This window comes from Erythranthe guttata, chromosome 4, assembly GCF_056151865.1.
Source record: "Erythranthe guttata isolate IM_541 chromosome 4, IM_541, whole genome shotgun sequence".
Classification (NCBI taxonomy): domain Eukaryota; kingdom Viridiplantae; phylum Streptophyta; class Magnoliopsida; order Lamiales; family Phrymaceae; genus Erythranthe; species Erythranthe guttata.
In genome coordinates this window covers 3,532,751-3,545,642 of record NC_142536.1, presented here as the reverse complement: position 1 = coordinate 3,545,642, position 12,892 = coordinate 3,532,751, and the positions used below count along the sequence as shown (strand labels likewise).

General features: G+C 35.0%; 3 protein-coding genes across 3 annotated transcripts; 1 reads left to right on the top strand and 2 right to left on the bottom strand.

Annotated features, from left to right (window-relative positions):
- Window positions 1-1,119: 1,119 nt before the first annotated feature.
- On the top strand, window positions 1,120-2,168 carry LOC105957391 (pathogenic type III effector avirulence factor Avr AvrRpt-cleavage: cleavage site protein). The gene is made up of 4 exons (XM_088816476.1): window positions 1,120-1,251; window positions 1,383-1,583; window positions 1,672-1,890; window positions 1,978-2,168. The coding sequence occupies exons 1-4, from the start codon at window positions 1,246-1,248 to the stop codon at window positions 2,032-2,034; spliced, it is 483 nt and encodes a 160-aa protein (XP_088672602.1). The 5' UTR covers window positions 1,120-1,245; the 3' UTR covers window positions 2,035-2,168.
- A 1,182-nt stretch (window positions 2,169-3,350) lies between these two features.
- JOSL (JOSEPHIN-like protein) lies at window positions 3,351-5,405 on the bottom strand. The gene is made up of 3 exons (XM_012994068.2): window positions 5,215-5,405; window positions 4,293-4,390; window positions 3,351-4,079 (listed from the first exon to the last, which is right to left on the bottom strand). Exons 2-3 carry the CDS (start codon window positions 4,374-4,376, stop codon window positions 3,612-3,614), a joined length of 552 nt encoding a protein of 183 aa, XP_012849522.1. The 5' UTR covers window positions 4,377-4,390; window positions 5,215-5,405; the 3' UTR covers window positions 3,351-3,611.
- Window positions 5,406-5,882: 477 nt separating this feature from the next.
- AUG3 (HAUS augmin-like complex subunit) lies at window positions 5,883-12,858 on the bottom strand. Its single transcript, XM_012993977.2, has 18 exons — window positions 12,398-12,858; window positions 11,773-11,809; window positions 11,071-11,174; window positions 10,777-10,972; window positions 10,544-10,610; window positions 9,985-10,088; window positions 9,728-9,812; window positions 8,990-9,044; window positions 8,668-8,799; window positions 8,017-8,086; window positions 7,779-7,836; window positions 7,622-7,677; window positions 7,252-7,404; window positions 7,005-7,116; window positions 6,777-6,918; window positions 6,544-6,619; window positions 6,354-6,449; window positions 5,883-6,173 (listed from the first exon to the last, which is right to left on the bottom strand). Exons 1-18 carry the CDS (start codon window positions 12,571-12,573, stop codon window positions 6,042-6,044), a joined length of 1,851 nt encoding a protein of 616 aa, XP_012849431.2. The 5' UTR covers window positions 12,574-12,858; the 3' UTR covers window positions 5,883-6,041.
- Between the last annotated feature and the right edge of the window lie 34 nt (window positions 12,859-12,892).

Here is a 12,892-nt window from a genome sequence, read left to right as displayed (position 1 = left end):
TATAACTTCGAGATCTATTATCAATTAAGAAAGAGTAAGAGGGTGTTTGGCTAAGCTTATAAGATGTTAAAAGGAGCTTATAAGATGTTTTAGAGCTTATAAGCTCTTCTAAAGTGTTTGGTAATTTTTTAAAAAAATATCTTATTTTTTTAAAGAATAAGCTGTTGGAGAGCAAATAAGATCTTTTTAAAAAAATAACTCTACCCCACATTTTTATTTAAGATCTTATAATGAGTAAAAATAGGAAATAAGCTCATAATCCAAACACTTTAAAAATTAATCCTAAAAATAAGATGTAACAGCTTATCAGCTCTAAAAACATCTTATCAGACGTAAGAGCTTATCAGCTGTTTAAAATAAGCTTAGCCAAACACCCTCTAAAACCACAGTAAGTAACCCTTTTTAAACATAATTTCAAAAATCATACCAAACAAAAAAAAGTTTATCTGTCTCACAACACAGAGAATCTTCAATTTAAATGCTTCAAACCCCATTAGCCTTGAGAGATACAACTCAATGACAAAAGTGAGTTAAAACAAAAAATCAAAATCAAAATTAAAAATAATAAAAATTAAATTCCTGAAAATACAGTGGTGATTGCTCATCTCATTAAACCTATATTTCGTATGGGCCTCTGCCTTTTTTGAAGCCCTTTTCACTAGCAGAACCACAGTAGAAGCAAACTTTACATAGCTTGCCTTTCCTTTTTATTTTATTATATTATATTAATATATATATATATATATATATATATATATATTAAAAAATATATACACATTGGAATATACATTTAACCAGCGACAAATAAGGCAAAGCAGTCACACCCTCTGATTAAAGTCATCACCATTTCTTCCTCAAATTAACTTTAAACTAAACCACAAACCTCTGCCACACGCCCCCCCCACCCCAAACCCCCACCCCCCTACCCCTCTGTTTCTTCTGTTTGCTAGTGTTAATATACATTGAAATCCGAGCTTTCTTTTCTCTCTCTAAAACAAAGAAAAAAAAAAGAAAAAAAACCCCACAATCCTTTCATTACTTAAAAAATACACTAGAAAGAGAAGAAAGTTGAAAAGAAGAGGCCCATTACCTTTTTTACCCTTTATATACACACACTCCCCCATCCCCATTTCCACATTCTAAATCCACTGAAGCAAACACCAAACCAAAGTCTAGTCTCTCTCTCTCTATCCCCTTTCTCTCTCTAGAAGTCAATCTCCCAAAAATTCTTCTCACCCACCATCAATGGATGTAAGCAGCAAACTATTAGTAGCAGCAGCACCACCACCACCACCACCACACAAATAACAAATACTATTTATTATATGCAATATAATCAAGAAAGTAAAAAAGACTGATTCTTGATTCTTGATTTTGTGCAGGAATTCTACTTCATGAGGAGCCACGTGCCACCATTTGGGAGCTGGGACTGCAGCAACAATGACTTACCCTTCACTCAGTGCTTCGAATCTGCACTCCACTACAACTACAACTACTCACAAGACCGTGATTTGTACGTCGCCGGCGATTTGTACCAGAACGACGTCGTTACTCCGGCCATGATCGTCGTTTCTCGCCGCCGAGTAAAAACTATAAACCCCTGTTTTCTTGATTTTTTTTTCTTACAGCCCTCTTGTCAAATTTGCTGACTTTGTATTTATTTATTTGAAGGGCAAAAGAGGAAACCCAAAAGGGAAGAAACAAGAAGAAGATGAATCTTCATGGGTTATATGTGACTGTGACTGTGAGATGAAACCGGTCGGAAAACAAAACCCGGTTCGTAATAATCCGACAACAACAACAACTGTAGTAACCAAACCTAAACCTAAACCAGTTGATGAAGATCTATACAAGATTTCACCTCATCTTCTCCGTCAACACCCCAAAAAGGTAAAAAAAAAAAAACCCACTTAACTAAATTTATTTCACATTATTAATAATTAATTAATTAATTAATTAATTAAATAAATTGTGCAGAAGAGGGTGTGGGGTGGTGTATTTTCAAGCTGCCTGCGTCCGACATGTGTTTGCTGAAGAAACTATTGGAGTTTGGTAAATATATTATGAGGGGGACAAATGAAAAGATATTTACTATTTTAGTATAGTTTTGCAGTTGTTTGTTGTCACGAATATTATATTATTATTACTAGTGTGATGTTTATTTGTTACTAATGTAGTAATTAATTAAGGGTAAATTCCACTTTACCCCCTTGTACTCTGCCCAAGAACCACTTTACCCCCTCGTACTCTTAATTTCGTCGATTTACCTCCTTGTACTTGTACAATTTCCCAATACAACCCTCTTCGTCAACTTTTTTCGATTTTGACTCTGACGCCATTTGGTCAAGAGTCAAAATATTGACGTAAATATTGAATTTTTTCGATTTTGACTCTCGAGATTAGAAAAGAGAAAGTTTTTACACATTCATATATTTTTTTCTTTGCACTGGGTGGAATCGATCAATTTTTGGGTCTTGATTTTTACTAAGTTAGGGGTTCAATTTGGGGATATCTTGGAAGGGGAAGTGGTGGGAGAAGAAGAAATGACAATATTGACGGAGGAGAAACGACGCGTTATAGGCAGTGGCAATTTTGTAATTTACAGAGTTGACCAAATGGCGTTAGAGTCAAAATTGACAAAAATTGAAGGAAAGGGCTGTATTGGGAAATTGTGCAAGTACAAGGGGGTAAATCGATAAAATTGAGAGTACGAGGGGGTAAAGTGACTCTCAGGCAAAGTACGAGGGGGTAAAGTGGAATTTACCCATTAATTAATATATGCTCATAGATTAGATTTTATTGGGTTAAGAAGATAAATTTTCATTATTATCAAATGATGATTATGATACCCACTCTTCTTAGCCTAATTAAGTTTTTCGGTGGGCACTGTTTTCAATCTAATTTTGAGTACTTTTTGTTTTTGTTTTAATTAAATAGTGAAGTAATGTAAGAAGGGAGGGGAACAACATCATGAATTGGAGTATCTAAAGTAAAAAAAAAAATATTAAATAAAAAGATTACTTTCTTGGTGCTGTGATTATACTGTCTCACTCACACTCTCTGGGTTTTGTTCTTTAGTTACTGATGTTTGTCTTAATCAATTACGTAATATAAAACATTTAAAAGTGTCTGTTAATTAATATACACCCAAATCTTGATTCACTCTCAAATTAATTAACATTCTAATATTAACAAATATGTTAGTGAGGGTAACTAAATATTCAGAAAGATTTATGTAATTTGTCAAATATGATAAGGGCCTAATTGTAATTACACATCTGTGGGTGTGTACAATTTACCTTACCAGAAACTACAGCTCTGAGTTATGGTTGTCATAAAACTTCAAGATATCAATCAGTAGAGACAGATATGCAGGTACATTCAATCCAGAGCAAAATCAAACAACATATTATTTTACAAACAGTTCAACACAAACTCTACATTTCAATTATGATTCTGAAATTGTATTTACATGAATCTTTTTCCTGGGTAAAGATTATACGAAATATGATTATCTAAACCCACAAAAAAAAAAACGAATCGGGGAATCAGTGGCAACACGTAAAAAAATCCACGCCTTAAAGCTAAATTTTATCCCGTTTCTGTTTTTTTCACATTTCATTATTTTCACCATTCATGACGAGCAAAAGCTCTCCGCTCGTTGATATAACACCGTCCAAAAACTCCCTAGTTTCTTCTGTGTTTATAAAAGGGTAAGGAGCGGAAAAATCGCTATCCAAATTGTACCAAACTGTTTCGATTTTTCTCAGTGTAATCCAATGCCTACCTTTCCATAGACCACCGTACCTTCTTACACGGACGTTAATTATAATGCCAAATAATTTATCTCCATCAAGATCAATTGAAGATGCACCAGAACGGCGATCATGCCAAATTACCGTTTTACCCCTCTCTTCAAGTGCAGAAATGAGTACATTAATATCGTAATTCCCAGTCAGTACGTTATGGTGAGGCTTAAAGATTACAGACAATGGGGTCCGGGTGGTCTTGTTTGGGTCCTCGAGGTCAAGTTTTTCAGCAATGGCATTCAAATTCTCTCGAGTAAACGCATCTTTCTCCTAATTATATAGCATTTAATTTATCACATAATCCATTGTACGATCAAACAATTTTATGAACAAATTTCAAGAAATACACATGCATTACATAGTTGTGAAAATTGATACCTCTCACATGATTGTAACACTAACAGCTATGCAAAAATAAACATACATTACGAGAAGTATACGAAAACAAAAACGAGAGAGGGAAGCAGTTTTGGAAGCATGTACCTGGAATAGATTGTTGAGGGAGTGCAATAAACAAAACTGCAATCGTTGCCTCTCGTGGTATATCAGCTTCTTCTCGCTGTCCATTTATCCACTTCAATCTGCAGACGAGAAAACGGAACAAGCCCATGCCAACGTCAGAAAATAACTATAGGAAATCAAGATTTTTGCAAAGAGAAAGAAGCCTCGTGATATTCTTAGTTCGATTTCTCCACTTCCAAGCCTTGGTTGGAGAACGAAACAGCTTACGGTACCAAGTTAAAACAGATTTTACTAAGGGCGCATTTGGATGAGAGGATTTGAGGGAAGAATTTCAAATCCATGATAATAAATCCCTCGAGTTTGTTTCGATTGGGTCACTTACTCACTCGACAAGGAGTTCCATATTCATAACTCTCGTTTTTAGTTGTTTTTTGAGAAATTGTGGTGGATTTCAAATCCTAAGATCCAAACGAAACCTAAGATAATTGATAACAACACACGCTTGTAGTTCCGCTATCCGATCTCTACTTCGAATGATTTCCAACAGAATACCCGGGATTCATTAAACACGATCGAAGCTAGTCCGTTTCAAATCTAAACAGCAATAATTCATCCAAGCTAATTAATGGCTACAGGCATATAGCTCAATTGGACACAAGAGGCTTACACATGAACATTCTTATAAACATCTTTTCAAACGGTTTTTTGTAATTTTTCTTTCTCGCGATCACAATTTTATAAGCTTAACAATCACAAACTAAAAAATCAGAAAATAATTCAGCAAAAACACAACGAGAATTGAAAAATAGGATCCATGTAACCAGCAGATGTAAGCAAAAACTATGTAGAATCGATTACCAGAACTGCAGAAATCAGCAGTGATCAATTTCTAAAATGAACAGAAAAAAAAAAAAAAAAAAAAAAAACAAAGCAGAAACCCTACCTCAATTCACACTGGGTTTATGTACTTCAGATGTAAAAAGCAACAGTTACCGGTGGAGCAGGGGCGGCAACGTGTTCGGAGAAATTTTAGAGAGAGAAACCGCGGTGAATCGACGCAAGAGAGAGAGAGAGAGGGGAAGAAAAAATCGATGTCACGGTGTGGCGATAGACTTGAATTATAATTTTACAATTAAATTTAAATTTGTATATACAGTTAAATTTATATAAGCTAATAAGGTCGAAATTAATAAAATATTAAATTATCAATTTAACAATTTAATATATATTTTATCGAGCTGGAACCGAAGAAATTATTAATTAAATGTAAATATTAATTTATCATGTTGTAAATCAATATTGTACAGTATATGAGTTTACGACCGAATTTAACTATTAAAGAACTTACTAAAAAAAATCTTAAACCAGTATCATCTTCGAATTACTTAATTAAATTCAAATAAAAAAACACATTTATAATAATTTATTATAAAATCAAATTTATATTTTAAATATTTTCTTTTGTCACTGTCACAGATTGGGCAAATTGATTGGGTATTTTGAAAGAAGCCGAAGCGACACCGTTTACCTAGGCCTGAAGATTTCTAAAGTTGCAAACCGCTTTTTTAGTTAGTCGCTTTTCTTAACAAAACGACACCGTTTAAGACTACATAAATGAAAAGCAATATATAGGTAGGAATGTAGGATTATCCTTTGTAATTAGAACGAAAAAAGAAAAAAAAATAACATTCTTCGGTGAATGGAATTTACAAACATTATATAGATATATAATAATCAAACAATGATAATTAATACATACTGTACATTAGACTATGGCGCCTGCAAAGCCATCACACGTGCAGTTAATTCCTTCACCTGGTTCCTCAGACGATCCGGGTTGCAGAAGAAATCAACAAACACCCGTCTTTGAAGCGTTGTTCCTTGGGAATGATGTTTAACAATCTGCATTTCACAAACGAGTGAAATAAATCGAAATTTGGTTTGAAAAAGAAAAGGAGTTTTAACTCAAACGTGATTCGAGCAATCAATTTTTCAGAATTTACGGAATATTAATGCAAAGGTCAGTCTTATCAAGAAATATTGATAGCAGAATCAACTGGAGAAATGAGATTGAAAAGATACCTCGCTCTTCTTGGAATGTTCGAGCATCACATCTTCGACTGCAGTTGAGAGCTTTGCGTTGACCTTTTCCATTTCATCCAGCTCCTTCATTAGAGTCTAGAGAGAGAGAGAGAAGCATAAGATTACAGCTTCTTTGTTGTCTAGCAAGATAAAAGACAATTAAAAGAACAAATCGATAAATAGTATATACCCAGGGTGTCAAAATCGGTTGTGCAGTTGTAGACGATGCAAATAATAATTGCTGCAAACTTTGAACAAGGGTACACCTGTAATAACATCAGACGAAAAGTTGTAATGATCTGCTAAAAAACGAACACCATCCTAAACAACATATTTGTGAAATTATAGAAAATCCCAGCGAATGAATCGTTTCGATTCAAATTCCAGATTTTTTTTAATAATATAATTAACGGAATAACTTACAGGTCATTAATACATCTGTTTCTGTCCTCGGGAAGGGCATATTCTAGGTCAGATTGTAAAGTCACCAGGTCCGAATGAAGGTTAGATAGTTGCTGAACAATGCCCGGAACAGACACATATGTTGATAAACTAGCTTGAGCGTCTGAAAATTTGCGAAATTTGACACGGTTATTTCTATCATGGATTTTGTTTATCAAGAAAAGGGAATATGCTTTTTTGATGCCTTACTTGAATAGATGCTCAAAAGATCCCTAACACCGTGGAGAAAAGTGTCTCTATCATCGACTGCTCCTTGTTCGGAAAGATCAGATGCAGCTTGAGCCAATGAAGTACAACGACCCTTGAAAGATATAATAATGCACATACAAATCAATTAAATCAAAGCACTGTTTACATTAAGTGATAAATGCAGAGAATAAAATAATAAAATATATGAGATAGTATCCTAAATTAAACCGATGTAGTGCATTCATACCACTCGACCTTTGCTTGCTGACAGGTAACCTTGCAGCTCTAATTCGATAACTTTAAGCAAGGTATAGGCTCCAAGCATAGTCTTCTTTTCCAACTTGCAGGCTAATTTCAAAAATTGATGCCGTGATAGCTGATTAATCAGATGATTTATGAACTGCAGAAAGTAAAGAAGTCTCGGGAGTGAGTGAAGATGTAAGTATTTTGAAATTATTAAAGAATAAGGAGTCGACTTGATCCTATTCAGTAAGATCATATTTTCCTCCATGAATTTAGCACAGAATAAACATAACTTATATCCCAACTTATCAACGTGTAGCAACTGAATCTTTGTAAATGCAACATGAAAAGACATCGTAATATGCTAAACATACCGCTTTTTGTCGATTAATATAAAATTCTTGACGCATGACTTTCAGATCATAGTCCCCTACAAAAATTTGAATAAGAAAGTTAACGTGAAGTGAGAAAACGAGATACCTAAAATAAATTGTGGTTGGAGAATTGCTACTGGGATATAATAATTTATACCTTGCAAGATATATGTGTCTTGTAGCTGAGCCAGCTCCCAGCAAAGATCGGGAATTGTCTGACGAAAAGTTGTCGAAGGCAAAAAAGGAATAATTTGAGACTATGGCAGTGAAATATATGGAGAAGAAAGCATGGAAAAACGTAATCTGAACCAAAGTAGCAATTGCTACTTGGTAATGATGCTACAGTGCGTAATAGGATTGTTTGGTAAAATTGCCACAAGTTGCCAGATTCAAACCTCAGATAATAACTTCTCTTCTTTCCGATATAAAGTTGAAAGTTCTCCAGCCAATTCGGCGTGCTTTCTCCTGTTCAAGGATTGATAAGAAGTTATCAAACACAAAAAACAACTAGGCAAGTATAAAATGGACTAATATTCTATCACTGATCACGAACGTAATATTTCCCGTTGTTAATAAACAAGGACAATAGGTTAGGGTGCATGTAACTCTAAGAATCAAAATGATTTACATAAACTTCACCATATACAATGAAACATCAGATTTAGTCAAAACTTCGCCAAAAATCTACCGGAATTAGTCAAAAATAATCATGGATTACGAAAACTCTCATTCCTCATAAATTTCCCCTCCCTCTCATTACCCGCCTAAAGAGGCAAAAAAGTTCATTTGTCATTTCACTGATCCTGCTAGCTAGCCAACGGAAGTATGAAACTGGAAGGCCAAAGAGAAGATTTGGATAATCACTTTTCATCTTCCCATTAATTAAAAAAAACGTTAAAGAGTAACAAAAGCTAAGATCTCTTTGAGTTCATAGCAGAAGCAAATAAATAATACAAAAGACAGCACACAATTTTCGGTAAAACAAGTGTATCTCATTTTTAGAGAATCAAAGATAAAGAAACGAACTCGAGATGGTAGAGTATTACCTAAGAGAATGAAGGTCAAGATGGATGTGAGCTTCATCTGATGTCACTTGAGCTTTAAGTGTCATGAGGAGTGCTTGCTGTTTAGCATTCTCAACTTGAGCTTCCACCCACTGTCTTTCGCTAGTTCCGAATCTGGCACAAAAAATGACAGCTGTCAGTGATTACTGATTAGGAAAGGAAAAGTCATCGCAGAGTTCGTAGAAATTCACCTCGTAAAGGTGTGGAAGATACTTACAAATGGTGTGACAAAGAACTCAGCAATCAACAGATACATATTTAGTTATAATGTAAATGCATAAGTTGTACAAATAGAGGCACATACACGGATCGAAGCCGCTGCAATTCGGAAAGGCGTTGATGCTGCATGTTTTCTGAATCTGGTACACCAATCAAATGAAAGAGATCAGAAGGTTGATGCAAACAACATGTGATCAATTATTTTATGTAGATATCGGTTTTGACACGTCCTCCTAAGACCAGTGAACTTAATATAATGGATCGGCAGAACCAGCTTAACCAGAAGAACAAGGATTGAAGTTTTTTAAAAGTGTAGCTGTCGCAAAACAGAGCAGGTCAAAATAAAATCTAACAGAATTTGTGACTGTCGACCAGCATGCGTTCTGTACTTAGCAATAACCACTTAAACTATAAACAGGGAAAAGGTTTCAGATCCTATTCTATGTAATGATACAGTTTATTTTAAATGACAATCGACAGGCAGATTTCAGCTTCATGTGTTTAAGAAAGATAACTTTCTAATGGAAACAGAGGGTGAAAAGAATAGGAAGAGTATTGATTCAGCTTTTATTTTATACAAGATAACGTAGAAAATAATTTTATGTTGGCATAGCATAATTTCTAAAACTAGATGCGATTTTTCTTAGGGATGTCACTGAATAATAATGATATATGTGTGCACAGTAATTTGCTTCATCAGCAATGAGAATCATAAAATTTTAGAACTTTCACAAAAACCAGCAAGACTAATGTCTCTAGGCAAGTTATTTGAGGATGATTGTGCACTATTGCACACAGCTTTTTGCACACAAGGGAGATGTACCTTGCACCAAGACATTCGAGATCTCGTTGAGACTCACCCATGAGCATTTAGATCTCCCCTCCTCCGCCACTAACCTGTAAGGACCCTAGTGACGACACATGATCACCAAAGCACACATACAAATCTATTAGAATAAATAGACCAAATATCTTCGCATGTATATCAGAACAATAATGAAATGTTTTCTGAGCACTTCGTTTCGTGCTGGAATTAAATTAAAATACCAGTAGGGAAAGAACAAAAAAAAGGTTTAGTACCGTGTCTAGTTGCTTGGAGAACCACTGATTTAATTCCTTCATGCAGAACCCATCCACGAGCAAGTATGAATGAAAATCAGCATAAGCCAAGTAGATACCATCCTCTGTATGCAATGAATGTAAAAAGCCATCACATACACATATAGTTAATATACATAAATTATTGGAGCGAAGCACCTAGATTATAATTTCCTTCCATGCACAAGTCTATACTACACTCAGTTCTTTATCTTGCCAATTCTACAGCACTCTCTACTTTGCCAAACGTTACACCCCAAACTTACAACTGGATTGATATCCACTATACTTATTTCTATTCATAAAAGGAACAGGACATTTCCTGTGTTATTTTGAAAAGCAATTATCAAGCTAGGAGAAGTTTAACTTTTTTATTACACTGTTAAGAGCAGTTAATACGTAATTCTATGTTTTTAGTATTAGTATTTTTATTGTTTATTATAAAATAAGGAATCTTCATAATCTACTTAGACTACGCACCTTGAATATAAAAAACAAAATTTCATTCTAAAAATACTGAAGAAAGAAGGAAAAGCGATACCATCCCCTGAGTGATAATGTGCCAACTCTTGAGCAGTAGAGGCCATCCGTCCAAGAACTGCATTCATCTAGGTCACAGTGATATTAATTACAATGGTGGTATGGAAGGGTGAAAATGAGTGTCTATAAGACACTTTTGTAATATCTATATTAAAAGAATGTATTTATCACAATCACCTCGACGCCAACAGCTAAAAAATTGCACATGGAGAGAGTTCACATTTTTTAACATACCTCCAAATTTTTAGCTGAAAGACTATCGTCTATGGTAGTCAGTTGTCCGTTGGCGTTTGAAGTTGCGGCTACTCGTGCTCTTCTTCCTTGAATCAGTGTTGAAGCCTGCCCAGTGAGCATATCATTTTGGAATTGAAGTTGCCGGAGCTGTTTCTGCAACTCCGACGCTTCAGATTTTGCTGCTAAAGTAGCGTCACTGAACATGAAAGCAAGTATCAACAACAGAGGCAAAGAAGTCAATGGACCATAATAAGGCAACAAATCCAAAAATAGAAGCTCAACAATAGTATTTACTGTATTTCTTTCAATCCTTCTTCAGTTCCAAATACTGCCTCCTGGTTGTCCCTCCTGGTTGAAAAGGCTGAAATGCTGTCATAAGCAAAATCTAAATCTTCTCCCTAATGACATGTAAACCATGAATACATGAGTGAAAATGCATCAAATTGCACAATAACAATACACACTCACGGAAATACAATCTACATAGCACTAACCAGCTCAGTAGTACAAGAAAATATGAGTCAGTAGGAAAAAAAAGTAGTTTGCAGATATGTAGAATTAGAACGACAACTTTTTCTAGAGATATCAGAACAAATCAAAGAACTCATATTCCGAAATCAATCCATCCAAGCATAGATTAAAACCAGATGTAGTGGGAAAAAATCACTTTATTTGACGAAGAAATCGTAATTACATTGTGTTATCAGCTTAACCACAGAGAAACACTCCAAAGATATTGGGCCTCAACTCGAGTCAACAGAATGAGAAAATCTAGTAGCTAAATCCTTAGAACTCTTTATCAAAGTCGCTGAAGGTGCCAACACATAAAGAAGAAGAACAACATTTCAGGCAAGCATCATCCTAAACACTCTATAGATGTGCAAATTTAAAATGATATCATATAGAAAAAGGAAGTTGCTTTCAGTATAAAGCCTAAGGTGCAAAAAAGGAAACGGACAGTGAACGGGGGGACAAACAGTAACAGTATGATCATACCTCCAACAGCTTCCCTTCTTGCAAAAACTGCTCGTACCTAGAAACAAGAAAGGAAAATGATTATCGAAAAGAAATGTCAATCATATCAAGCAAAATCTTAACACACAAATTTAATCGAACCATAAAGAATGTACACAGCATGAAAAAGGAATATGGCAATAACACTAACTATTTCAAACAACACAAAAAAAAAAAAAAAAAGACGATCGTTTATACATCACGAGGTTTTATTTTCTCAATACTTTGGTCCTGACAATTGGTGGCTACAATATAATCCATAATCAGAAATTATATGTAACTATTCAAGTCCAGAGTTTCCTGGAAAAAAACACTAGAAAATGAAATCAAACATGATGGGCATGAAATTTCTACCCATGAGAATTCAGAAAGCACTTAAACAACTGCTTCACTCAATATCTTATAATCAAATGAATGTATGCCCAAAAGAGCAGGCAACTAAACACAAAGAGAACATAACTTCAAAAAGGACAATTTAATACCATTTTTCTCCCAAAATTTCAAGGATTTAACGAGAAAAAAAAAATTAAATTTATCTGCAATGATTTTGCTAATTGAGTTCAAAAGTGAAGAAAAGTGAAATGGAAGGTGAGAGGAGAGTAGTTACTGGGAAAGTTCAGAGTGGGAGAGGACATTGGAGGGGCGGAGGCTAGAGCAGAGCCAGTCGAGTATGGGCCGAACGTCGTCGTATTGGAATGGCCATTCGAAACTGTCCGGGTCCAACGACCCGTAACCTTCGTACCCCAATTCCGCCAACAATCCGCAGAGCCGCGTGCCGCTCATCTTCCGGGTCGGAAAATGCCCCGGCTGCTGCTTCAGATCCGGGCCTGATCTACACTTGAATTATTGCTTCGAAGAGTGAAGTGAAAGGAAAAGACTGTGAACGGAGAATTTGTATTGGCGCCGGCTGGGTATGGTGTGATTAATAGATTTTCTTTTCTTTTTTATTTGAAATTTGAAATTCAGAAAATAAAGTTGAATTTTTACTATTTTTTGTTAATTTAATTTTAATTTTAAATTTAAGATGTTCGTTTTATCGAAAACGTCCCGATCTTCCCTGATTTGTCTACCAAGTAAATTCAAATGCGGTCATAATTTAAAC

Bases quoted from the DNA above. Each gene is read 5' to 3' on its own strand.
- LOC105957391 (XM_088816476.1), top strand. The intron at 1,584-1,671 runs GTAAAAACTATA...ATTTATTTGAAG, and splicing joins TCGTCGTTTCTCGCCGCCGA to GGCAAAAGAGGAAACCCAAA. The intron at 1,891-1,977 runs GTAAAAAAAAAA...TAAATTGTGCAG, and splicing joins TCCGTCAACACCCCAAAAAG to AAGAGGGTGTGGGGTGGTGT.
- JOSL (XM_012994068.2), bottom strand. From the start codon at position 4,376: ATGGACAGCGAGAAGAAGCTGATATACCACGAGAGGCAACGATTGCAG. The intron at 4,080-4,292 runs GTACATGCTTCC...CTATATAATTAG, and splicing joins CCCTCAACAATCTATTCCAG to GAGAAAGATGCGTTTACTCG.
- AUG3 (XM_012993977.2), bottom strand. From the start codon at position 12,573: ATGAGCGGCACGCGGCTCTGCGGATTGTTGGCGGAATTGGGGTACGAA. The intron at 11,175-11,772 runs GTATGATCATAC...ACATGTCATTAG, and splicing joins AAGAAGGGAAGCTGTTGGAG to GGAGAAGATTTAGATTTTGC. The intron at 6,450-6,543 runs GTATATACTATT...CTCTCTCTCTAG, and splicing joins AACCGATTTTGACACCCTGG to ACTCTAATGAAGGAGCTGGA.